The sequence below is a fragment of the Dendropsophus ebraccatus genome, chromosome 3, assembly GCF_027789765.1.
Source record: "Dendropsophus ebraccatus isolate aDenEbr1 chromosome 3, aDenEbr1.pat, whole genome shotgun sequence".
Classification (NCBI taxonomy): domain Eukaryota; kingdom Metazoa; phylum Chordata; class Amphibia; order Anura; family Hylidae; genus Dendropsophus; species Dendropsophus ebraccatus.
Genome location: NC_091456.1, coordinates 119,952,942 through 119,979,827, shown reverse-complemented (window position 1 = coordinate 119,979,827; position 26,886 = coordinate 119,952,942). Strand labels below are relative to the sequence as shown.

The 26,886-nt window shown below is 44.6% G+C and overlaps 1 protein-coding gene across 8 annotated transcripts in view; it reads left to right on the top strand.

Annotated features, from left to right (window-relative positions):
* PIP5K1C (phosphatidylinositol-4-phosphate 5-kinase type 1 gamma) overlaps positions 1 to 26,886 on the top strand; it is a 593,211-nt gene that overhangs the window by 269,776 nt on the left and 296,549 nt on the right. For all 8 annotated transcript variants that reach the window (XM_069962589.1, XM_069962584.1, XM_069962587.1 and 5 more), the window contains one exon: positions 23,446 to 23,530. In XM_069962589.1, the coding sequence (XP_069818690.1) occupies positions 23,446 to 23,530 (85 nt within the window). The remainder of the gene's footprint in view (positions 1 to 23,445; positions 23,531 to 26,886) is intronic.

Genomic DNA, 26,886 nt, shown 5'->3' with positions numbered 1-26,886 from the left:
GTGCCCATGCAGTGGTTTATGCCCACATATGGGGTACCGTTCTACTCAGGAGAACCTGCGTTACATATATTGGGGTGACATTTCTCTCCTGTTCCTCGTTAAATTGAGAAATTTTAAACTAAAGGAACATATTTTTACTGTCTACTTTTGAATACTTTCCTCTATTACCTGTGGGGTCAAAATGCTCACCACACCCCAAAATGAATTCTCTGAGGGGTGTACTTTCCAAAATGGTGTGACTTATTGGGAGATTTTACTCTGCTGGCACTACAGGGGCACTGCAAACGCACCTGGCGCTCGGAAACTTCTTCAGCAAAATCTGCATTGAAAAAGCTTATTGGCGCTCCTTTCCTTCTGAGCCCTCTTGTGTGCCCATGCAGTGGTTTATGCCCACATATGAGGTATCTTGTCACTCAGGAGAACCTGTGTTACAAATTTTGGGGTACTTTTTTTCTCTTTTTCTTCGTGAAATTGAGAAATTTCAAACTAAACGAACATATTATAGGATGAATTCGAGTTTTTCATTTTTACTGTCTTCTTTTGAATACTTTCCTGTAATACCTGTGGGGTCAAAATGGTCACCACACACCAAGATGAATTCTTTGAGGGGTGCACTTTCCAAAATGGGGTGACTTGGGGGGTTTTCTCTCTGCTGACACTACAAGGGCACTGCAAACGCACCTGGCGCTCAGAAACTTCTTCAGCAAAATCTGCATTGGAAAAGCTAATTGGCGCTCCCTTCCTTCTGAGCCTGACTGTGTGCCCATACAGTGGTTTACTCCCACATTTGGGGTACCGTTGTACTCAAGAGAACCTGCGTTACAAATTTTGTGGTGCTTTTTCTCTCTTGTTCCTTTTGAAAATAAGAAACTTTAATCTAAATGTATATATTATTGGAAAATTTTAATTTTCCATTTTTTTACTGCCTAATTGTGAATACTTTCCTCCATCCCCTGTAGGGTTGAAATGCTCATTATACCCCTAAATTTAATTCTTTAAGGTGTGTTGTTTCCAAAATGGGGTCACTTATGGGGGTTTTCAGGATACCAGACTTGTAAATCCATTTAAAAAAAAGAACTGGTCCCTAAAAAAATCAGTTTTGCAAACTTTCACGAAAATGTGATAATTTGCTGATAAATTTCTAAGCCCCATAACACCCTAAAAAAGTAAAATAAGTTTACCAAATTATGCCAGAATAAAGAAGACATATTGGTAATGTGACTTAGTAACTAATTTATGTGCTATGACGTTCTTTTTTTAGAAGCAGAGAATTTTAAAGTTCATAAAAGGCAATTTTTTAAAATTTTTCATGATATTTTTATGTTTTTCACAAAAAACACACAAAGTAGTGACCAAATTTTGCCACTTACAAAAAGTGCCATATGTGACGAAAAAACAATCTCAGACTCGCTAGCATACGTTAAAGCATCACTGAGCTATAAGAGCATAAAGTGAGACAGGTCAGATTTTAAAAAATTAGCCTGGTCATTAAGGCCCAAACTAGCTGCAGCACGAAGGGGTTAAGAGCGACCTAAGTCCCTTTAAGAGCAAAAAGGGTCCATTTAGGAGCGAAATGGGTCCCTTTACGAGTGAAATGGGTCCCTTTAAGAGTGAGCTGGGTCCATTTAAAAGCTAAATGGGTCCCTTTAAGAGCGACCTGGGTGCCTTTAAGAGCGACCTGGGTGCCTTTTAAGAGCGACCTGGGTGCCTTTTAAGAGCGACCTGGGTCCCTTTAAGAGCAAAATATGTCCCTTTAAGAGCGACATGGGTCCCTTTAAGAGCAAAATGGGTCCCTTTAAGAGCGAGCTGGGTCCCTTTAACCTCTTAAGGACCCATGACGTACCGGTACGTCATGGATCACTGTTACTTAAGGACCCATGACGTACCGGTACGCGGGTCCTTTAAGAGGGTGCCGCGGACCGGCCGCATGCGATCGGGAGAGATGGCCTGCAGAAATACACTGCAGACCATCTCTCCCTGTCGTCATGGGGGGTTGTTAACCCCGCCCCCCCCATGCCGACGATCACTGCTATTGGCTGATCAGTTCAGATCAGTCAATAGCGGCGATCGGAACTTTTCCGGGCAATCGGTGACCCGATGACCCAGAAAATAATGGCGGCCGGTGCTGTCCGAGGACGGCACCGACCGCCATTACGGTTAAAAGTAATGGTGGCCACGGTGCCACGTCTTTTTTTGTATTTTCCGCACCCTTACGCCGCTGAGTGTTGATCTGCATTGCACGTAAGTGCGCTGCTAATCAGCATCTCCTCCTTTTTGGCATAGGGTGTTTTTTTCTATATCCTACTTCCACGGTCTGCTGATACATAAGTGCGGCATTTATCAGCAACACCATTTTTGGCGTAGGTTTTTTTTTATACTGAATGTTAAAAAAAACTTAAAAAACAGTACATTAAACTACACTACATTGAATAAAGTTTTACACTATACCACTACATACCCCATATACCAATCCCTATATAAAAATGGCCCCCAGGGCGTTTTCGGTGTCGGACGCATACGCTATTATTGCCTTCGACAACGAAACAGCCAGTGAGGATGAATGGGGGATCCTTCTTTCCTCCATTCATCCTCATCCTCATCATCCAGACATGTGTCTGGGGGTAGCGTAGAGTACGCTGCCCCCCAGACACGTCTTTTCGCCAGTATCGTCCCAATAAGAGATGACGGTATGGCGTGAAATGCTACAAACTCTGTGAGAGTACCACAGGGTACTCTTACAGATTTAGGGTATGTGCACACTGCGGAATGGAGAAGGATAACCCTTTGTGCATTCCGCAGCTGGCACCCGCCGGCGGACTGATGCAGGCATGTGTCTCCACCCGTGTCATAGACTCCGTTCTATGCACGGGCGTATTCCATCGTCCGTCCAAAGAATGAACAGATTGGACAGAGAGCGGAATCCGCCCGTGCATAGAATGGAGTCTATGACACGGACGGAGACGCGCGCCCGCATCAGTCTGCCGGTGGGTGCCAGCTGCGGAATGCAAAAAGGGTTATCCTTCACCATTCCACAGTGTGCACGTACCCTTAGAGTGTATGAAGGAAGGGACACCCGAATCCAGCCCCCAGATGCCCCCCCCCCCCCCCCCCCCCCCGGTTTGGGAACTGATCTTCCCACTGCTGGATAAAGGTCACCACCTGTACGGGGATAACTTTTATACCAGCATCCCCTCTTCCGGTCCCTCGCTGCCCGAGCTACTGTAGCTTGCGGCACGATCCGAAAATATCAGTAGCAGTAATAACAGCCCTAATATTTAGCAGCCATGGAGCGGACCCAGCGCTTCTGGATATGAAGGACCCCGTATCGCACCAGGGCAACATTTTCCAGGTGACGTCCCCCACACTGGAAAACAGGAGACCTCAGAAGAAGTGCAGAGTGTGGAGTAACAGGGGCATCAGGAAGGACACCATTTTCCAGTGTGACACCGGTCCTGATCACCCCGGCCTCTGCATACTGGATCGCTTCAAGGCGTACCTCACGTCATCGGAATTCTACATTTTCTAAATTCCTTCCCTTATTCCTATTTCAGGGATCACGTTGATCCAGGGATTATTCTGATTGCCATTACGGAGTCGGGAAGGAATTTTTTTCCCAGTGATGAGGCTATTGTCGTCTACCTTACGAGGTTTTTTCCCTTCCTCTGGATCAACACAGGTTGAATTTGATGGACTCCCTTCCTTTTCAACCTTATAAACTAATAATTGCCCTAAAACCCCCAAATAAATTAATAATTGTCCCTTTTCCCCAGCTAAATAGGTATGGCCGCCATTCCCATTAGAGGATGCCATGATGCAATTACAAAGCCTCTGTGCATCCAGGACAGTAGAAACCCCCCACAAGTGACCCCATTCTGGAAACTACACCCCATAAGGAATCCAACAAGGGGAGCAGCGGGGATATGGCCCCCTGGTGACGGCCACATTCGGGACGTGAAAATGGGGTCATTTGTGGGGGGTTTCTACTGTTCTGGCAGCACAGGAGCTTTGTAATTGCGACATGGTCTCCATCCTCCATTCCAGCCTCTAAATGGCGCTCTGTCCCTTTGGTGGTTTGCCCTGTGCCCATATGGCACATTATATCCACATGTGGGGTATTTTCGTACTCAGGGGAAATTACCCTACACACTTTGCGTTTATTTTCTTTTTTAACCCCTTGTGGAAATGGAAAAAAATCAAGGCTAGACAAACATTTAGTGTAATTTTTTTTTTATTTTTACTCTAAATCATTGATCTTGTCTTGATTTTTTCATTTTCACAAGGGGCTAAAAGATAAAAAAAAAAACACAATGTGTAGAGCAATTTCCCCTGAGTACGGAAATACCCCACATGTGGACATAAAGCGCCATGCAGGTGCAGGGTAAGCCTCCAAAGGGAAGAAGCGCCATTTGTTTTTTTGAGGCTGGATTGGATTTCGAGGGGCCATGTTGCATTTAAAAGGCCCCTGTGTTGCCAAGACAGTTGAAACCCCCCACAAGTGACCCCATTATGGAAACTACACCCCTCAAGGAATGTAACAAGGGGTGTAGTGAGCATATGGACCCCACTGTTGACGGGCACAAATGTGGAACAATGTGGCGTGAAAATGAAATATTACATTTTTTACACTATAATGTTGGTCTAGCCTTGAATTTATCATTTTCACAAGGGGTTAAAAGAGAAAAAAAAACACAAAATGTGTAGAGCAATTTCCCCCGAGTCCGTAAATACCCCACATGTGGACATAAAGCGCCATGTGGGCGCTGGGAAAGCCTCCGAAGGGAAGGAGCGCCATTTGGATTTTGGAGGTTGGATTTGGCTAGAATGGATGATGAACGCCATGTCGCATTTACAGAGCCATCGTGCTGCCAAGACAGTGGTAACCCCCCACAAGTGACCCCATTCTGGAAACTACACCCCTCAAAGAATCTAACAAGGGGTGCAATGAGGATATGGACCCCTTGATGACGGGCACATTTGTGCCGTAAAAGTGAAAAAATGAAAATTTTCACTTTCCACATTTTTCCACATTTGTGACCGTCACCAGTGAGGTCCATATGCTTACTGCACCCCTTGTTAGATTCCTTAAGGGGTGTAGTTTCCAGAATGGGGTCACTTGTGGATGGTTTCCAGTGTTTTGGCAGCACAAGGGCTCTGTAAATGCGACGTGGCCCTTGAAATCCATTCCAGTGAAATCCAACTTCCAAAAGCCAATTGGCGCTCCTTCCCTTTGGAGGCTCGTCTTGTGCCCGCTTGGCACTTTATGTCCACATGTGGGGTATTTCCGTACTTGGGAGAAACTACGCTACATGTTTTGTGTTTTTTTTTTTTTCTTTTATCCCTTTGTGAAAACGAAAAATTGAAGGCTAGAACAACGTTTTAGTGTAAAAAATACTTTTGTCTTTTTTGACGCCATATTGTTCGGAAAAACTGTGAAGCACCTGTGGGGTCCAGATGCTCACCGTACCCCTTGTTACATTCCTTGAGGGGTGTAGTTTTCTAAATGGTGTCCCTTTAGGGGTGTTTTCTAGGTTTTGGCACCCCAGAGCCTCTGCCAACCTGAAGTGATACAGTCAGAAATGACCAAATATAACGGAGCCATTGAAGTTCACTAGGCGCTCCTTTGTATCTGAGGCTTGTGGTTCCGTCAAACAATGCATTAGGGCCACATATGAGGTATTTCTATAAACTGCAGAAACGGGGCAATAAATATTGGGGTGCATTTCTCTGGTAATAGGTTTATAATTATGAAAAATATTGGATTACAATAAAATCTCTGCACAGAAAATTAAAATTTTCAAATTTCTTTGACTCCAACTTACAAGAAATGTGAAGTACAATATGTCATGAGAAAACATTCTCAGAATCAGCCAGATAGGTAAAAGCATCCCGAAGTTATTAATGAATAAAGTGACACAGGTCATATTCATAAAATTTGCTCCAGTCCCTAACCCCTTCGTGCTGCAGCTAGTTTGGGCCTTAATGACCAGGCTAATTTTTCAAAATCTGACCTGTCTCACTTTATGCTCTTATAGCTCAGTGATGCTTTAACGTATGCTAGCGATTCTGAGATTGTTTTTTCGTCACATATGGCACTTTATGTTAGTGGCAAAATTTGGTCACTACTTTGTGTGTTTTTTGTGAAAAACATCAAAATATCATGAAAAATTTAAAAAATTTGCATTTTATGAACTTTGAAATTCTCTGCTTCTAAAAAAAGAAAGTCGTAGCACATAAATTAGTTACTAAGTCACATTACCAATATGTCTTCTTTATTCTGGCATAATTTGGTAAACATATTTTACTTTTTTAGGGTGTTACGGGGCTTAGAAATTCATCAGCAAATTATCACATTTTCGTGAAAGTTTCCAAAACTGATTTTTTTAAGGACCAGTTCTTTTTTTAAATGGATCGCAATACTCACACCTTGAGTTAGACATTGACAAAAAGGGGCCACCCTGGTATTTCCCTATTTATGTTCCAATACTCGCAACCGAGTGGGACTTAAGGGGCTATTTATCAGGGTGGTGTGATGCTCTCCCTATCATGGAGGCACCCTGGGGCAACAGGCTAGTGATATCTGGCTATCCCGTGTTTTGAGACTCGCAACTGAGGCTCCACGGACTCCTGTTTTGTATATTTAAATTTTTGGGGGCATCAGTGGAGACTCTTGATTGAGTACTTCATTGAAATTTTTTTCACTGTTCTCCTTGAGTTCAGTAATAACTGTGTTTTGTTGGTCGATTTGCTATTGCCCCAACTAGCCAGAATCCTACTCCACACTGATGAGGGGCAAAAACCCCGAAACGGCTGTCTGTGGATGGAAGCCTGCCTTGGCAAGCCCTTGTCATGATCGCAATACTCGCACCTTGAGTTAGACATTGACAAAAAGGGGCCACCCTGGTATTTCCCTATTTATGTTCCAATACTCCCAACCGAGTGGGACTTAAGGGGCTATTTATCAGGGTGGTGTGGTGCTCTCCCTATCATTGAGGCACCCCGTGGCAACAGGCTAGTGATATCTGGCTATCCCGTGTTTTGAGACTCGCAACTGAGGCTCCACGGACTCCTGTTTTGCATATTTAAATGGATTTAGAAGTCTGGTATCCTGAAAACCCCCCTAAGTGACCCCATTTTGGAAACTACACACCTTAAAGAATTAATCTAGGGGTATAATGAGCATTTTAAGCCTACAGGGGCTGGAGGAAAGTATTCACAATTAGGCAGTAAAAAAAATGGAAAATTTTAAATTTTCCAATAATATATACGTTTAGATTAAAGTTTCTCATTTTCAAAAACAAAATGAGAGAAAAAGCACCCCAAAATTTGTAACGCAGGTTCTCTTGAGTACAACGGTACCCCATATGTGGGCGTAAACCACTGTATGGGCACTCAGCGGGGCTCAGAAGGAAGGGAGCGCCAATTAGCTTTTCCAATGCAGATTTTGCTGAAGAAGTTTCTGAGCCCCAGGTGCTTTTGCAGTGCCCCTGTAGTGTCAGCAGAGAGAAAAACCCCCATAAGTCACCCCATTTTTGAAAGTGCACCCCTCAAAGAATTCATCTTGGTATGAGGTGAGCATTTTGACCCCACAGGTATTACAGGAAAGTATTTAAAAGAAGACAGTAAAAATGAAAAACTCGAATTCTTCCAATAATATGTTTGTTTAGTTTGAAATTTCTCAATTTCACGAGGAACAAGAGAAAAAAAGTACCCCAAAATTTGTAACGCAGGTTCTCCTGAGTACAATGGTACCCCATATGTGGGCGTAAACCACTGTCTGGGCACACAGCAGGGCTCAGAAGGAAGGGAGCGCCAATTAGCTTTTCCAATGCAGATTTTGCTGCAGAAGTTTCCGAGCGCCAGGTGCGTTTGCAGCGCCCCTGTAGTGCCATCAAAGTAAAATCTCGCCATAAGTCACCCCATTTTGGAAAGTGCAGCCCTCAAAGAATTCATTTTGGGGTGTGGTAAGCATTTTGACCTCATAGGTATTAGAGGAAAGTATTCAAAATTAGATAGTAAAAATGAAAAACTAAATTTTTTCCAATATTATGTTCTTTTAGTTTGAAATTTCTCAATTTTATGAGGAACAAGAGAAAAAAAGTACCCCAAAATTTGTAACGCAGGTTATCCTGAGTGAAAAGGTACCTCATATGTGGGCATAAACCACTGCATGGGCACACAGGAAGGCTCAGAAGGAAGGGAGCGCCAATTAGCTTTTTCAATGCAGATTTTGCTGAAGAAGTTTCTGAGCGCCAGGTCCGTTTGCAGCGCCCCTGTAGTGCCAGCAGAGTAAAATCTCCCAATAAGTCACGCCATTTTGGAAAGTACATCCCTCCCATTTTGGGGTGTGGTGACCATTTTTACCCCACAGGTATTAGAGGAAAGTATTCAAAAGTAGACAGTAAACATGAAAAACTCAAATTTTTCCAATAATATGTTGGTTTAGTTTGAAATTTCTCAATTTGACGAGGAACAGGAGAGAAAACGTACCCCAAAATCTGTAACTCAGGTTCTCCTGAGTAAAACGGTACTCCATATGTGGGCATAAACCACTGTATGGGCACACAGCAGGGCTCAGAAGGGAAGGAGCGCCAATTTGCCGGAGCAAAACCGGAGCTAGTAATGGTTATTAGAATAGCGCAGTTACTAAAATAAAATAAAAAAAATTAATAACAGGTACTGTGGGGTGGTTACGGGCAACCTAGGGTGGTTATGGGCAACCAGAGGTAGTTACAGGTAATCTGGGGTGGTTATGGACAACATGGGGTGGTCACGGGCAACCTGCTGTGGTGACGGCAACCTGGGGTGGTTACGGGCAACCTGCAGTGCTTACAGACAATCTGGGGTGGTTACGGGCAACGTGAGATGGTTACGGGCAATGTGGGGTGGTTACGGATAAACTGAAGTGCTTATAGGTAATCTCGGGTGGGTACCTGTAATCTGGCATGGTTACCGCAATCTGGAGAGGGTCATTGGCAATTTGGGGTGGTCAGAGGCAACATACAATGGTCAGAGGCAACCTGCGGTGGTCGAAGGAAACCTGCGGTGGTCAGAGGTGACGTGGCGTGGTCAGAAGCGACGTGGCGTGGTCAGAGGCAACGTGGGGTGGTTACAGGAAACGTGGGGTGGTTACGGGCAACCTGCTGTGCTTACAGACAATCTGGGGTGGTTACGGGCAACGTGGGGTGGTTACGGGCAACCTGCAGTGTTTACAGACAATCTGGGGTGGATACGGGCAACGTGGGGTGGTTACGGATAAACTGAAGTTCTTATAGGCAATCTGGGGTGGATACCTGTAATCTGGCATGGCCACCGCAATCTGGAGGGGGTCATTGGCAATTTGGCGTGGTCAGAGGCAACGTGGCGTGGTCAGAGGCAACGTGCGGTGGTCAGAGGCATCGTGGCGTGGTCAGAGGCAACGGGCAGTGGTTACGTGCAATCTGGCGTGTTACATGTAATCTGGCGTGATTACGGGAAACCTGGGGGGGTTATGTGCAACCTGGAAGGGTTACAGACCATCTGGGATTGTTACTGCTAAACTGAAGTGCCTATAGGTAATCTGGGGTTGGTAAATGTAATTTGGGGTGGTCCGGGCAATCTGGAGGGGGTCACTGGCAATTTGGGGTGGTTACGGGCAACGTGCGGTGGTTACGGGCAGCGTGCGGTGGTTACGGGCAATCTGGGGTAGGGTTAGGGGTAATTTGGGAGTAAACTGCAATTATTACTATAATTAATAAAAAGAGTGTGTTTTATTTTTTTGTATGTTTGTCACTTTTTGTATTTTACACATTCATTTTCACTGTATTACTATGATTACTGTGATATTTTCTATCACAGTAATCATAGTTCAGTGACAGAGACCAAATTGGTCTCTGTCATTTTAAATTTTTCAGAGTTGGCTGGTTGTGAAGCGCATGCGCAACCATAATCAGGTGAGTATATGGGGAAGGGGGGGTGACTGGGGGACGGGGGCGATTTGGGGGGTGGGGGGACATCACTTTTTATCCCCTGTCACCAATCATTTATGGTGACAGGGGATAAAAAGTGCCGGCAGCACATGGTACAAGCGATCAGCGGTATATAGTATATACCGCTGATCGCTTGTACCGGGACCCCACAGGGGGGTCCCTGATGACTGCCCCATGCTCTCCGCTACCTCCGGTGACGGAGAGCATGGGGCTTTCAATCATTTAAACTTTTCCATCCCTGCGAACAAACATCGTTTGTTCGCAGGGATGGCGGCGGCCATCTTGGAAATGATGGCCGCCGGGGGAGGGGGGTTAGTAATTCCCTACTAGGGGGGGCTGATCTGGGGTCTGAGAGGACACTTATTTCATCTCCCCCCGCCGTGGATTCACGGCGGGGGGAGATGAAAAGCAGCGGCGGCACCGGTAATCCCCTTTACCGCCGGCCGCCGCTATAACGTTAATATCGGCGATCGTCGGTAAGGGGGGGGGGGGGGGCGGGACGGAGAGTGCAACGATCAGCCGACATCGTTCTTGTCGGCTGATCGTTGCAGTCGCTTGTTTTTAAACATGTTGAAGAACAAGTAACTGATATAGCAGCGATCTGCTACCGTCACTCCGTTGAATAGGAGCATCGGCGGCAGAGGCTGCTATATCCTATGGGCTGCCCGGACGATCTGGCGATCCCCCGGGCAGCCCCCCCGCAGCTACCCGCCGCCCCTCTCGCACTCACCCGCTCGCTTGCGCCGCCCTGAATAGCGGCGGCAGCGAGCGGGGGGAACGAGGAGCAAACGAGCGCTGAGAGCGCTCGTTTGCTCCTCTGACGACCAGTGGAATAGGGGCATTAATCTACAAATACCTCACCGTTATCTCCTGGGACAGTCACCACTGACCTGTCTGAGCTCAGATTACAGAGGTATTTGTCTCCTTCACAGAGACAGTCATAAATGCGCCACAACCCGATTAGTGGTGCTGCACGGGGATATCAATGGACCTGTCATCCATACAATAAAAACAAAAAACAAGCAAGCTAGTGGATTCCACCAAGGTGGTCCACTTGCATCCACCGGCGCTACTCACTATAAATGTACACTCACCGTCCACTTTATTAGGTACACCTGTCCAACTGCACGTTACCACTTAATTTCTAATAAGCCAATCACATGGCGGCAACTCAGTGCATTTAGGCATGTAGACATGGTCAAGACAATCTCCTGCAGTTCAAACCGAGCATCAGTATGGGGAAGAAAGGTGATTTGAGTGCCTTTGAACGTGGCATGGTTGTTGGTGCCAGAAGGGCTGGTCTGAGTATTTCAGAAACTGCTGATCTACTGGGATTTTCACGCACAACAATCTCTAGGGTTTACAGAGAATGGTCCGAAAAAGAAAAAACATCCAGTGAGCGGCAGTTCTGTGGGCGGAAATGCCTTGTTGATGCCAGAGGTCAGAGGAGAATGGGCAGACTGGTTTGAGCTGATAGAAAGGCAACAGTGACTCAAATAGCCAACCGTTACAACCAAGGTAGGCAGAAGAGCATGTCTGAACGCACAGTACGTCGAACTTTGAGGCAGATGGGCTACAGCAGCAGAAGACCACACCGGGTGCCACTCCTTTCAGCTAAGAACAGGAAACTGAGGCTACAATTTGCACAAGCTCATCGAAATTGGACAGTAGAAGATTGAAAAAACGTTGCCTGGTCTGATGAGTCTCGATTTCTGCTGCAACATTCGGATGGTAGGATCAGAATTTGGCGTCAACAACATGAAAGCATGGATCCATCCTGCCTTGTATCAACGGTTCAGGCTGGTGGTGGTGGTGTCATGGTGTGGGGAATATTTTCTTGGCACTCTTTGGGCCCCTTGGTACCAATTGAGCATCGTTGCAACGCCACAGCCTACCTGAGTATTGTTTCTCACCATGTCCATCCCTTTATGACCACAATGTACCCAACATCTGATGGCTACTTTCAGCAGGATAATGCGCCATGTCATAAAGCTAGAATCATCTCAGACTGGTTTCTTGAACATGACAATGAGTTCACTGTACTCAAATGGCCTCCACAGTCACCAGATCTCAATCCAATAGAGCATCTTTGGGATGTGGTGGAACGGGAGATTCGCATCATGGATGTGCAGCCGACAAATCTGCGGCAACTGTGTGATGCCATCATGTCAATATGGACCAAAATCTCTGTGGAATGCTTCCAGCACCTTGTTGTATCTATGCCACAAAGAATTGAGGCAGTTCTGAAGGCAAAAGGGTGTCCAACCCGTTACTAGCATGGTGTACTTAATAAAGTGGCCGGTGAGTGTATATATCAGAATGCTGTCCAAAAGGAGTACAAGTGTCACATATGAAATCCGCTCCTGGGCTAAAAACAACACTGGCTAACTCTGCAGCCTTGCCAATCCGTCTAATACAGGCACTACAAGTCTCAGCTCGCCCTCCAGCAAAAGATACCATGGAACTGATCCTACCTGGGTAATTGGAGCAAACAATAAGAGAGCAGGTCCAGCACAAACGGTCTGCGGCAAGAGAAAACAGGATACAAATCCAGTGTAAATAGTCTGGGATATTGGATGCAGTGGCACAGGTAATAATCCTTCAGAACTTGAGTCCAGGAACAGGCAGTATAGTGGATGGAGTGTGGGCACGCTCCGGCTGGCAACGTGCACCACAAAAACTTCCGCCTGTAGATCTTAGTGACGTCACAAAGCCAAAGTAAGGAGGCCGTAGTAGACCAAAAAACCTCCAACTAGTTTCAGAAAATGCACACCAATGAAGCCCCTCCCTGATGAAGGAAAACGAACCATTTTCTGAAACTAGTTGGAGGTTTTTTGGTCTACTACGGCCTCCTTACTTTGGCTTTGTGACATCACTAAGATCTACGGGCGGAAGTTTTTGTGGTGCACGTTGCCAGCCGGAGCGTGCCCACACTCCATCCACTATACTGCCTGTTCCTGGACTCAAGTTCTGAAGGATTATTACCTGTGCCACTGCATCCAATATCCCGGACTGTTTACACTGGATTTGTATCCTGTTTTCTCTTGCCGCGGACCGTTTGTGCTGGACCTGCTCTCTTATTGTTTGCTCCAATTACCCAAGTAGGATCAGTTCCATGGTATCTTATGCTGGAGAGGGCGAGCTGAGACTTGTAGTGCCTGCATTAGACGGATTGGCAAGGCTGCAGAGTTAGCCAGTGTTGTTTTTAGCCCAGGAGCGGATTTCATATGTGACACTTGTACTCCTTTTGGACAGCATTCTGATATATACATTTATAGTGAGTAGCGCCGGTGGATGCAAGTGGACCACCTTGGTGGAATCCACTAGCTTGCTTGTTTTTTGAGCTCAGATTACAGCTGTCACCCAGCTCCGTGCCTGTAATCCTCTGTTATCTGCTTTCTGCTGCCGGCTAACTCCCTCCTTCCTCCTCCCCCCTTCCTCCTTCCCCCTCCCATTTCCGTAGAGCAGACAGGGTACGACTCATGCAACAAGTCACAATTTTCAGATTTTTTGCAGTGGATGGAAAAGAGGAAGGAGGGGGGGACCTGGGAAAAGGCTTTTTACATGCAGATAATGGCATATTTGGCTAATAAACCCAATTACAAAGTTTCTTAAAATCGCCTGGACTATTGATTTCTGCAAAAAAAAAAAAAAAAATACTACAGTGACTCTTTAAGACCATTTCAGGCCCGGTCCTTAAGGGGTTAAGAGCGACCTGGGTCCCTTTAAGAGCGACCTGGGTCCCTTTAAGAGCGACCTGGGTCCCTTTAAGAGCAAAATGGGTCCCTTTTAAGTGCGAGCTGGGTCCCTTTAAGAGCGAAGGGACCCAGGTCGCTCTTAAAGTGACCCAGGTCGCTCCTAAAGGGACCCATGTCGCTCTTAAAGGGATGGGAGCCAAGTTGCTCTTAAAGTGATGGGACCCAAGTTGCTCTTAAAGGAACGGCACCCAGAATTAAAGTTTCTCTTAAAAGAAAGTCACTGGTAAAGGGGCGCTCTGGAAGTCACTGTTAAAGGGGCGCTCTGGAAGTCACTGGTACAGGGGCGCTCTGGAAGTCACTGGTAAAGGGGCGCTCTTTTCAAGCACTATGTATTTCCCTGGAAATGCAAATCTAGTATTATATTGTAATCCGTATTCTGCGTTTCGAAGCCCTCGGCGGTGTGAGGTGTGCTATCTATTTTCGGTTTCGATCAGATTCTTCGTTTTTAAGAAATTTATGTTTAAAGAAGCCCAATTTCCCATAGAAAATAATGGCCCATTGGAAATGATGGCCAAACTAACCGCTGACAGCCAATCACAGCACATATGCAAATAGCTGAAATATAGCAGCCAATAGGAACTCTAAGGTCTTGTCAGGTAAGGTATCACAATATCCAAAGTCACATGTCCACTATTGGCCAATAGAAGATGTAATATATGGAAGGTCCTTAACGATTTTGTCTCCCTGACATGAGTAAGATTGTCATGGTAACCGAGCAATGATCTTTACTATTATAAGTAGCAGAGTTCAGTAAGTAAAATAGCAGAGCTCGGGGACTGTACCCAAGTCGCTCTTAAAGGGACGGTACCCAAGCAGCTCTTAAAGGGACGGTACCCAAATCGCTCTTAAGGGACGGTACCCAAGTAGCTCTTAAATGGATGGTACCCAAGTCGATCTTAAAGGGACGGTACCCAAATCGCTCTTAAAGGGCATTAAATAAGTTGCTCTTAAAGGAACGGTACCCAAGTCGCTCATAAAGGGACAGTACCCAAGCCGCTCTTAGAGACGGAACCCAAGTCGCTCATAAAGGGACGGTACCCAAGCCTCTCTTCAAGGGTCAGTAGTTAAGCTGGTCTTTAACCTCTTAAGGACCCATGACGTACCGGCACGTCATGGATCACTGTCAATTAAGGACCCATGACGTACCGGTACGCGGGTCCTTTAAGAGGGCGCCGCGGACCGGCCGCATGCGATCGGGAGAGATGGCCTGCAGAAATACACTGCAGGCCATCTCTCCCTGTCGGTATGAGGGGTTGTTAACCCCCCCCCATGCCGACGATCGCCGCTATTGGCTTATCAGTTCAGATCAGCCAATAGCGGCGATCGGAACATTTCCGGGTCATCGTGAAAAAATGGCGGTTGGTGCTGTCCGAGGACGGCACCGACCGCCATTACTGTAAAAAGTAATGGTGGCCAGGTGCCACCGGCCCGATCGCCGTGAACGGCCGGCCGCTATCGGCCGGCCGTTCACGGCGATCAAAGTCCCCAAAAGTTATAAATACCTGCTCTGGACCCGTCAGCTAGGTAGCTGAGGGGTCCAGAGCAGGTATTCGTACATTACTCACCTGTCCCGGGGTCCTGATCGGCGTCTTCCGGGTTCGCGGCGTCCTCGTGGTCTCGTTCGGGTCTTCTTCTTCTTCCGTGACGTCACGTTCGGCTATTTTCGGCTCCAGCGTCGGGTTTTCGGGATTTTCCGCTCTGCTGCCCTCTAGCGGCTGATATGTGTAATACACTTATCAGCAGCTACAGGGATGTTCAGTATGTAATAAAAGTTTTTTTGTTTTTTTTTTTTGTTTTTTTTTCCCAATTTTTTTTTTTCTATTCTCCGCACCCTATCGCCGCTGAGTGTTTATCAGCATCGCACGAAAGTGCGCTGCTAATCAGCAACTCCTCCTTTTTGGCGTAGGGTGTTTTTTTTCTATATCCTACTGCCACGGTCTGCTGATAAGTGCCGCACATAGTGCGGCATTTATCAGCAACTCCTTTGTTGGCGTAATTTTTTTTTTTACTTACTGTAAAAAAACACGTAAAAAACACTACATTACACCACACTACATTGAATAAAGTTTGACACTACACCACTACATACCCCATATACTAGTCCCCGTATAAAGATGGCCCCCAGGGTGTTTTCGGCGTCAGAGGGATACGTTATTGCCTCCGACACCGAAACAGCCAGTGAGGATGAATGGGGGGATCCTTCTTTCCTCCATTCATCCTCATCATCCTCATCATCCTGTGACATGTCTGGGGGGTAGCGTAGCGTACGCTGCCCCCCCAGACACGTCTTTTCTGCTAGTACCGTCCCAATAAGAGATGACGGTATGGCGTAAAATTCTACAAACTCTGTGAGCGTACCTCAGGGTACTCTTACAGATCCAGGGTACGTGCACACTGCGGAATGGCGAAGGATAACCCTTAGTGCATTCCGCAGCTGGCACTCGCCGGCGGACTGATGCGGGCGCATGTCTCTACCCGTGTCATAGACTCCATTCTATGCACGGGCGGATTCCGTCGTCCATCCAAAGAATGAATACGTTGGACGGAGAGCGGAATCCGCCCGTGCATAGAATGGAGTCTATGACACGGACGGAGACGCGCGCCCGCATCAGTCCGCCGGTGGGTGCCAACTGCGGAATGCACGAAGGGTTATCCTTCGCCATTCCGCAGTGTGCACGTACCCTTAGAGTGTATGAAGGAAGGGACACCCGAATGCAGCCCCCAGATGCCCCCTCCCCCCCCCCATCCTCGGAACAAGTGGGAAGATCGTCCGGGAACTGATCTTCCCACTGCTGGATAAAGGTCACCACCTGTACGGGGATAACTTTTATACCAGCACCCCCTCTTCCAGTCTCTCGCTGCCTGAGCTACTGTAGCTTGCGGCACGATCCGAAAATATCAGAAGCAGTAATAGCGCCCTAATATTTAGCAGCCATGGAGCGGACCCAGCGCTTCTGGATGTGAGGGACCCCGTATCGCACCAGGGCAACATTTTCCAGGTGACGTCCCGCACACTGGAAAACAGGAGACCCCAGAAAAAGTGCAGAGTGTGGCGTAACAGGGGGATCAGGAAGGACACCATTTTCCAGTGTGCCACCTGTCCTGATCACCCCGGCCTCTGCATACTGGATCGCTCCAAGGCGCACCACACGTCATTGGGGTTCTACATTATCTAAATTCTGTCCCTTATTCCTATTTCAGGGGTCACGTTGGTCCGGGGATTATTCTGATCGCCATTATGGAGTCGGGAAGGAATTTTTCCCCTGTGATGAGGCTACTGTCGTCTGCCTCACGAGGGTTTTTTGCCTTCCTCTGGATCAACACAGGTTGAATTTGATGGACACCTGTCATTTTCAACCTTATAAACTAATAATTGCCCTAATACCCCCAAATAAATTAGAATTGTCCCTTTTTCCCAGCTACAAGTAGGTATGGCCGCCATTCCCATTAGAGGATGCCATGATGCAATTACAAAGCCTCTGTGCGGCCAGAACAGTAGAAACCCCCACAAGTGACCCCATTCTGGAAACTACACCCCATAAGGAATCTAACAAGGGGGGCAGCGGGGATATGGCCCCCTGGTGACGGCCATATTTGGGACGTGAAAATGAAAAAAATGGTATTTTTTATTTTCACGGCACATGTTCTACACATGTGCCTGTCACCAGTGGGGTCCATATGCTCACTGCACCCCTTGTTAGATTCCTTATGGGGTGTAATTTCCAGAATGGGGTCACTTGTCGGGGGTTTCTACTGTCCTGGCAGCACAGGAGCTTTGTAATTGCGACATGGCCTCCATCCTCCATTCCAGCCTCTAAATGGCGCTCTGTCCCTTTGGTGGCTTGCCCTGTGCCCATAAGGCACATTATGTCCACATGTGGGGTATTTTCGTACTCAGGGGAAATTACCCTACACGTTTTGCGTTTATTTTCTTTTTTAACCCCTTGTGGAAATGGAAAAAAATCAAGGCTAGACCAACATTTAGTGTAATTTTTTAAAAATTTTTACTCTAAATCATTAATCTTGTCATGATTTTTTCATTTTCACAAGGGGCTAAAAGGTATAAAAAAAACACTAAATGTGTAGCGCAATTTCTCCTGAGTACGGAAATACCCCACATGTGGACATAAAGCGCCATGCGGGCGCAGGGTAAGCCTCCAAAGGGAAGGAGCGCCATTTGGTTTTTTGAGGCTGGATTTGGCTGGATTGGATTTCGAGGGGCCATGTTGCATTTAAAAGGCCCCTGTGTTGCCAAGACAGTTGAAACCCCCCACAAGTGACCCCATTATGGAAACTACACCCCTCAAGGAATGTAACAAGGGGTGTAGTGAGCATATGGACCCCACTGGTGACGGGCACAAATGTGGAACAATGTGGCGTCAAAATGAAATATTAAATTTTTTACACTATAATGTTGGTTTAGCCTTGAATTTATCATTTTCACAAGGGGTTAAAAGAGAAAAAAAACACAAAATGTGTAGAGCAATTTCCCCCGAGTCCGTAAATACCCCACATGTGGACATAAAGCGCCATGTGGGCGCAGGGCAAGCCTCCGAAGGGAAGGAGCGCCATTTGGATTTTGGAGGTTGGATTTGGCTAGAATGGATTATGAACGCCATGTCGCATTTACAGAGCCCTCGTGCTGCCAAGACAGTGGAAACCCCCCACAAGTGACCCCATTATGGAAACTGCACCCCTCAGGGAATCTAACAAGGGGTGCAGTGAGGATATGGACCCCTTGATGACGGGCACATTTGTGCCGTGAAAGTGAAAAAATGAAATTTTTCATTTTCACGTCACATTGTTCCACATTTGTGCCCATCACCAGTGGGGTCCATATGCTCACTGCACCCCTTGTTAGATTCCTTGAGGGGTGTAGTTTCCAGAATGGGGTCACTTGTGGGGGGTTTCCAGTGTTTTGGCAGCACGAGGGCTCTGTAAATGCGACATGGCCCTTGAAATCCATTCCAGTGAAATCCAGCTTCCAAACGCTCCTTCCCTTTGGAGGCTCGTCCTGCGCCCGCTTGGCGCTTTATGTCCACATGTGGGGTATTTCTGTACTCGGGAGAAACTGCGCTACACATTTTGTGTCTTTTTTTTCCTTTTATCCCTTTGTGAAAATGAAAAATTGAAGGCTAGAACAACGTTTTAGTGTAAAAAATACTTTTGTCTTTTTTCACGCCACATTGTTCGGAAAATCTGTGAAGCACCTGTGGGGTCCAGATGCTCACCATACCCCTTGTTACATTCCTTGAGGGGTGTAGTTTTCTAAATGGTGTCCCTTTAGGGGTGTTTTTTAGGTTTTGGCACCCCAGAGCCTCTGCAAACCTGAAGTGGTACAGTCAGAAATGACTTAATATAACGGAGCCATTGAAATTCACTAGGCGCTCCTTTATATCTGAGGCTTGTGGTTGCGTCAAATAGCGCAATACGGCCACATATGGGGTATTTCTATAAACTGCAGAAACAGGGCAATAATTATTGGGGTGCATTTCTCTGGTAATAGGTTCATAATTAGGAAAAATATTGGATTACAATAAAATCTCTGCACAGAAAATTAAAATTTTCACATTTCTTACACACTTAGCTTTTATTTCTGTGACTCCCCTAAAGGGTTAAAACACTTTCTGGATATGCTTTTGCAGAGTGTGGGGGGTGCAGTTTCTGAAATGGGGTGCTTTGTGGGGCTTTCTAACATACAGGCCCCTCAAATACACTTTAAACCTGAACAGGTCCCTAAAAATATCTGATTTTGAAATTTTACTGAAAATTTGGAAATTTGCTGCTAATGTTTTACGCTTTCTATTGTTTAAAAAAAATGAAAGATAGTTTAATAAATGCCGCAAGCATAAAGTAGACATGTTGCTAATGCTATTTAAAATATAATTTATGTGATATAACCACTTTCTGTATACGCAAAAAAGTTTTAAAGTTGGAAAAATGCATTTTTTAAAAATTTTTCACGCTATTTTGTTTTTTTTCATTAAGATTTGTTATAAGTATCGACTCCAATTTACTAGAAATGGGAAGTACAATATGTCACGAGAAAACAATCTCAGAATCAGCCGGATAGGTAAAAGCATCCCGAAGTTATTAATGAATAAAGTGACACTGGTCATATTCATAAAATTTACTCCGGTCCTTAAGGCCATTTCAGGCCCGGTCCTTAAGGGGTTAAAGGGACTTTACCAAAGTTGCTCTTAAAGGGAGGGTATCAAGGGTTAAAGTTTCTCTTAAAGGGAAGTCACTATTAAAGGGGCGCTCTTTTCAAGCACTATGTATTTCCCTGGAAATGCAAATCTAGTTGAGAATGTTCTCTTAGATCAGTGTTTCCCAACCCTTTTCAACACAGGGCACCCCTTGGAATTTTTTTTTAACTTTAGGACACCCCAAATAATGTTATACAAAAAAACATCATTCAACAATTCACAGGTGACATGTTCTTTGATTTGAGGTCTTTACTTTCCCATTTTTTCCCTCCATCCAGCCCAGACCAGCATTGTGTTCTCGTCCAGCTACAATTTATCAGAACCTGCCAAACATCTTAGACTTCGTGCTTTTCTAGCAACTTCCTTCCCTTACCACCCCCCTCCCTAAACAAAATGATTCCAACCAGTAGTAATTCTTCTCTTTTGGTCTCATGCACAGTAAAAGGAGTAGGTATGTGTGCATCTGCTTTGCCCACCTTAGAGTATTAATGCTCCCTACTGTTCCTTTTATATAGTAATAATGCCCCCTGCTGTGCCCTCCACATTGTAATAATTCCCTCTCCAAGTAATACCCAGGGCTCTGTCTCCATAATAATAACGTCCCCTGCTGTGCACCCCACTTAGTGATGACGCCCTCAACTTTGCACCCCCATGTAGTTAAATGTCACCTGCTGTGCCTTCCATATAGTAATAATGCCCACTGCTGTACACCCCTTTATATTAAAATGTCCCCTGCTGTGCTCCATAGTGATAATGCCAACTGCTGTGCACCCACGCATAGTAAAATATTCCCTGCTGTGCCTCTATAGTAATAATGCACCCACTGTGTACCTCGCTTAGTGATAATGCCCTCTATTTTGCACCCCCATGTAGTGAAATGTCACCTGCTGTGACTTTCATATAATAATAATGGCCACAATGTCATATTTATGCGTCAGCTGTCCTAGATTAACACACATTAATAATAAGCCTTTACATGGCTTGATTTATCATGCAGGATTATCGTATTATTTGTCCTTCCATATCCTCAAGAATTTTTTTTAAAGGGGAACTCCGGATAGGGGATTTTTTCCCCATTAAAAGTTATTTTTAAGTTATAGATTAGTTGACACAATGTATTACCTTATCTGTGCGGTTCTGCCACACTGGTAGTTGATTAACATCCAGGAAATGAAGAAAACCGGCCTCTGTGCCAATCCACATTGTCTCCTGTTCCCACTGCTCTCCCCCCTCAGGAGACAGAGATTACATGCCTCTGTCTCACATTGAGTTTGTTTGCTGAGCACAGGCTGATGATGCAGACAGGGGCAGGGTGTAATGTCACAGGAGGCTTGGCTGGAACTTGTCTCCCACTCTCTGACTGATTCACCATCTGTGACCAGCCTCTCTGTCCTACACCTGAGCAGGCAATGAGTGACAGAAGCAGCTGCTGCAACTTCACTGATTGTACAAAAATCTGCAGTGAAATTAGGGCTATGTTCACACATGTTGGAGTTTCAATGCAGTACTGTAGCATCTTAACAAAACGGATGCAGTTACACAATTAAATGATGCTAAATGGCACTGAGAATCAGAGCTGGCATTGCCAATCCCACCTGGACAAAAAACAGGCATTAACAGTATATCCCACGATAATATCTGATAAAGTCCTTATTGTGGGGCTCAACTTTTAAAGATAAAAAGATACTTGATCATAATATATGCATAGAGATGAGAAGAAGAAAAAAAACTAAAATAAAATTCAAAAAGTTCTTTAATTTTTTCCAATATCAACATTACAGGTAGTAACAGCGTGATGTGTGGGTGGGACCAACATGAAATGATAAAGTACTGCAATTAATATCACACAACGAAACTGCAATGTGTGAACACAGCCTATATGTGTTTTGCATTAGCTTTAAGCGGAAAATGGGCATAGTGGAGGACTGTGATGAACAGCTGAGGGAAAGCAATGTATTCTGGAATCTGTAGTACTGTGTAAACTGCTCAACCAGGAAGTACAGCCAAAAATACAGAGCAAAGAAAATATATTTTGGTACTTTCAAAACATAGTTAGACAGGTAAGCAATGCTACATGCTTCTGCAGCAGGTTTATTTTTTCACCTCTACCTGGACTTCCCCTTTAACATGTTAAGGCCTTATTACACTAAAAGATGTCTGACAGATTATCTTACAGATTTTTTTTCATCCAAAGCCAGGAATGGATTTGAAAAGGGGAGAAATCTCAGTCTTATCTTTACGACCTGTTCTCTATTTATAGTCCGTTCCTGACTTTGCCTAAAAAAAATAATAATGTCAGACATCTTTTGGTGTAATAGGGCCCTTAGAATGAATCAATCAGCCTACTACTGAGAATGTGCTTCTCCATCCTCTGCTTGTTGACTTACATAGGGCATTATTGGCTTGTTAGACCAATTATCCCTTGTGAAATAATTATCCCTCGTGAAACAATGAGCCCTTCATGAAACAATGCAGATTTGTCTAGGAAGACAATGCAGATGTCTAAAATATTCTTTAGCGGTTACCTGTAATTTTGTCTATTTTGAATTAACCCTTAGCCAGTTTTCATTTTTGCGCTTTCGTTTTTTCCTATACACGCGCTATAAAGCCGTGTATTGGGGGGGGGGGTATTGTTCCTCGCGTCAGTACAATTACAACGATATGTAACTTGTATAACTTTTATTTTATTTGATGGCTTTTAAAAAATTAAAACCTTTTAAAAAAGTATATGTTGCTTAAAATCGCTTGTTTGCTTTGTTCGACTTTTTAATAGTTCAGGCGATTACGCATGCGGCGATACCAAACATATTTATTTATTTATTTATTTCTAAAATGGGAAAAGGGGGTTGATTCTGACTTTTATTAGGGGAGGGGATTTTTTTTAATAATGAAAAAAACATTTTTCTTCTTTTTTTTTTTTTACACACATACTAAAGATCCCCCTGGGGGACTTCTAGTAACACTACACTAATCTCTCATTGAGATCTATGCAGTATAGATATACTGCATAAATCCATGAGATCAGTGTTTTATTGCTGCTTCAGCCGAAAGCAATAGAATGCTGAGCCGGGATCAGCACCATTACGGCGCAGACCCTGGCCAGTAACAGATGAGGGGATCGCTCCTCTGCAAACTTTGACAGCTGCATCTAAATACTTAATTAGCAGGCACAGCGATCGTACCATGTCCGCTAATAGCCACGGTCTCGGCATATAGCACCCGGGATCGCGGCGGTTCAGGGGGGTCATTGCGTGGCCCCCTCTGAACGCCCCCACAGACGCCAGGACGTACAGTAACGTCCTGGTGCAGCTAGGGGTTAAAAAGCCAACCTGGTAACAATGAGGTCTGTCAACTTGACTGTCTTTTCTGTTATGTTCTCAATGTGGGTCAGAAGACAATAAAATATTCTGGGAGTATCTTCAGCTAGGCCACTGGTTATTGATAGTATAAACATTTATGGTGTATATTGTATGTGGATATTTGATTTTATATACTTTTTGTTTACTTTTTTAGGACACAGTATCTGTACACCGGCCAAGTTTTTATGCTGAACGATTCTTTAAGTTCATGACCAACACAGTGTTCCGAAAAACATCCTGTAAGTAGCCCTGGTCACTGAATCACCAATGCAAACCTTATTAGGATATCAGTATCCATGATTTGACCCTTCACTCAAATAACAGAGCCTGATATGTTCTGAAGCTCTGAAGAGTTAAAGTGTCCTTGAACTGAAGGTTCACTGTCATTTACTGGTATAGCTGATTGATAAGTGGTTTTCTCTTAAAGGCAATGTATCACCTAGATTTTGTATTGATTATAGCCAGATACTAGAACATGTTTTTTGTTTGTTTTTTTATAATCTTGCTGCTTGCAATTTTTTTTACATTTATTTTCAGTGCAATTTTATATGGGCAGCTTCTAGCATAGCAATAATCTACCCTCCTGTGCCTCTCAAGCCGAATAATCCCTTCTCCTGTGCCCTTTATCTCGTAGATAATTTCTTTCAGCAAAGTAAAAAAACAAACAAAAAAAACAGCTACACACCTTTCTAGTTGCTCCCAAGCAGTTTTTCCCTCCTAGATGCTGCTTGGTTCAGGCTGCATACTGATCTCAACGAGTTGCCTGTAGGCGCCCATCACTTTCTGCTCCAGATCACTTCTAGACCACAGACCTAAGGGCCCTATTACATGGAGCGATAATCTGCCAAATTAGGCCATTTCAGCAGACTATTGCTCTGTGTAATAAAGACAACTATCAGCCGATGACAACGATCATCTAATCGCGTCTTTTGGCCCTGTCTAAAAATCATCCGCCGATGGCTCATATCTGCGTAAAGAAAAAAACTTAATAGAAACCTCTCTGTGCTCCCAGTGTACTTTATGCTTCTGCCCGTTCTCTGCTGAAGCTTTTACACTAATCTTTGCCGCTCAGCCAATCGCTGGCCGTGGTGCTGCCCCGTCTCGGCCAGTGATTGGCTTCAGAGGTCGGCTGTGAAGTTCAAGCAGTGGCTGCAGGGGAGAAAAACACTGGGAGCGTTAAGAGTTAACGTATATACTTTATTATTTGTTATATACAGCGAGTGCTTCAAGAACATCGCAAACAATGTCCGTGCTGGCTCTTGCTGCAGGAATTTCAAGCCATGTTATAGGCTTATTAAATAAACACCAATCAAGTAGATCAGCTCCCGTTTACATTAGTGATCAAGCCATGTAACACGGACCTAATGCAACCTGCAGTCTAGAAGTAAAAGACACAGTACAAAGAGTTGATCGCTCACTGCCCTGTGCCACCTATCAGCTGTGCCTGCACCCTTACGCCTTAAAGTGACTTCGTACCCACAATCTGACCCCCCAAACCACTTGTACCTTCAGATAGCTGCTTTTAATCCAAGATCTGTCCTGGGGTCCGTTCGGCAGGGGATGCAGTTATTGTCATAAAAACAACTTTTAATCCAACAGCACTGTGTCTAACGGCCGGGGCTTACATTTGTATATGCATTAGGCTGCCACAACCTCTCTGTCCTTTCTCCCCACCCTCCTCATCATTAGAAATACTCCAGGCAGATTGCTTCCTATTCCCCACCTGTGGCAGACCGGCACATGGGCTGAATCGTTAAGACACCTGTGCAAAGCTGAAACAGCAGTAAATGTTCCTATATCATTCCTAATAATGAGCAGAGTGGGGAAGAAGAACGGAGAGGTGGTGCCAGCCTAATGCATATACAAATGTAAGCCCCGGGCCATTAGACACAACGCTGTAGGATTAAAAGTTGTTTTTAGGACAATATCTGCATCACCTGCTGAACGGACCCCAGGACAGATCTTGGATTAAAAGCAGCTATCTGAAGGTTCAAGTGGTTTGGGGGGGACAGATTGTGGGTACAGAGTCACTTTAACGATACAGAAGACAGTGGTGGCGTCCTCATGGCAGATGCGGCCCTTTTATGTGACACACTTGTGAGCACGCCTAGTAATTTCTGTTAACTGTGTAAAGGTTATTCTACAGGTAGGCGGAGACAGAAATGCTATTATCTTTGCTATCTAATGGTGTCACCTTTTGCTGTAATAATGTGCAGGTCACTTTCCAGGAGCCTATCTCAGCTTAGTTTTATGACTAGTGGCCAAAATGAAAAGTTTTCAGGAATATTTTATAGTAGAGATAGTAAAATGGAAAATTAGAAAAAACATAACCATCTTTAAAAATGTTCACCACAAAAATCTTATAGTCCCAACATATCTGTCCATGAAAAAGAAAGAAAGCATATGCATACCGCAGGTTGCACATCAAAAATTAAGTTTCTTTATTAACCCCTTCAAGACCAAGCCTATTTGCACCTAAAAGACCAGGCTCATTTTTCAAAATCTGACCTGTCTCACTTTATGCTCTTATAGCTCAGTGATGCTTTAACGTATGCTAGCGATTCTGAGATTGTTTTTTCGTCACATATGGCACTTTATATTAGTGGCAAAATTTGGTCACTACTTTGTGTGTTTTTTGTTAAAAACATCAAAATATCATGAAAAATTTAAAAAATTTGCATTTTATGAACTTTGAAATTCTCTGCTTCTAAAAAAGAAAGTCGTATCACATAAATTAGTTACTAAGTCACATTACCGATATGTCCTCTTTATTCTGGCTTCATTTCATAAACATATTTTACTTTTTTAGGGTGTTACGGGGCTTAGAAATTTATCAGCAAATTACCACATTTTCGTAAAAGTTTCCAAAACTGATTTTTTTAGGGACCAGTTCTTTTCTTAAGTTGATTTAGGAGGCTTGTATACTGGAAACCCCCATAAGTGACCCCATTTTGGAAACTAGACACCTTAAAGAATTAATCTAGGGGTATAATGAGCATTTTAACCCTACAGGGGCTGGAGGAAAGTATTCACCATTAGGCCGTAAAAAAATGAAAAATTACAATTTTCCAATAATATATACGTTTAGATTAAAGTTTCTTATTTTCAAAAGAAACATGAGAGAAAACGCACCCCCAAATTTGTAACGCAGGTTCTCTTGAGTACTACGGTACCCCATATGTGGGCGTAAACCACTGTATGGGCACACAGCGGGGCTCAGAAGGAAGGGAGCGCCATCTAGCTTTTCCATTGCAGATTTTGCTGAAGAAGTTTCCGAGCGCCAGGTGCATTTGCAGTGCCCCTGTAGTGTCAGCAGAGAGAAAAAACCCCATAAGTCACCCCATTTTGGAAAGTACACCCCTCAAAGAATTCATCTTGGGGTAGGATGAGCATTTTGACCCCACAGGTGTTAGAGGAAAGTATTCAAAATTAGACAGTAAAAATGAAAAACTCAAATTTTTCCAATAATATGTTCCTTTAGTTAAAATTTTCTCCATTTCACGAGGAACAGGAGAGAAAATTCACCCCAAAATCTGTAACACAGGTTCTCCTGAGTAAAAAGGTACCTCATATGTGGGCATAAACCACTGTATGG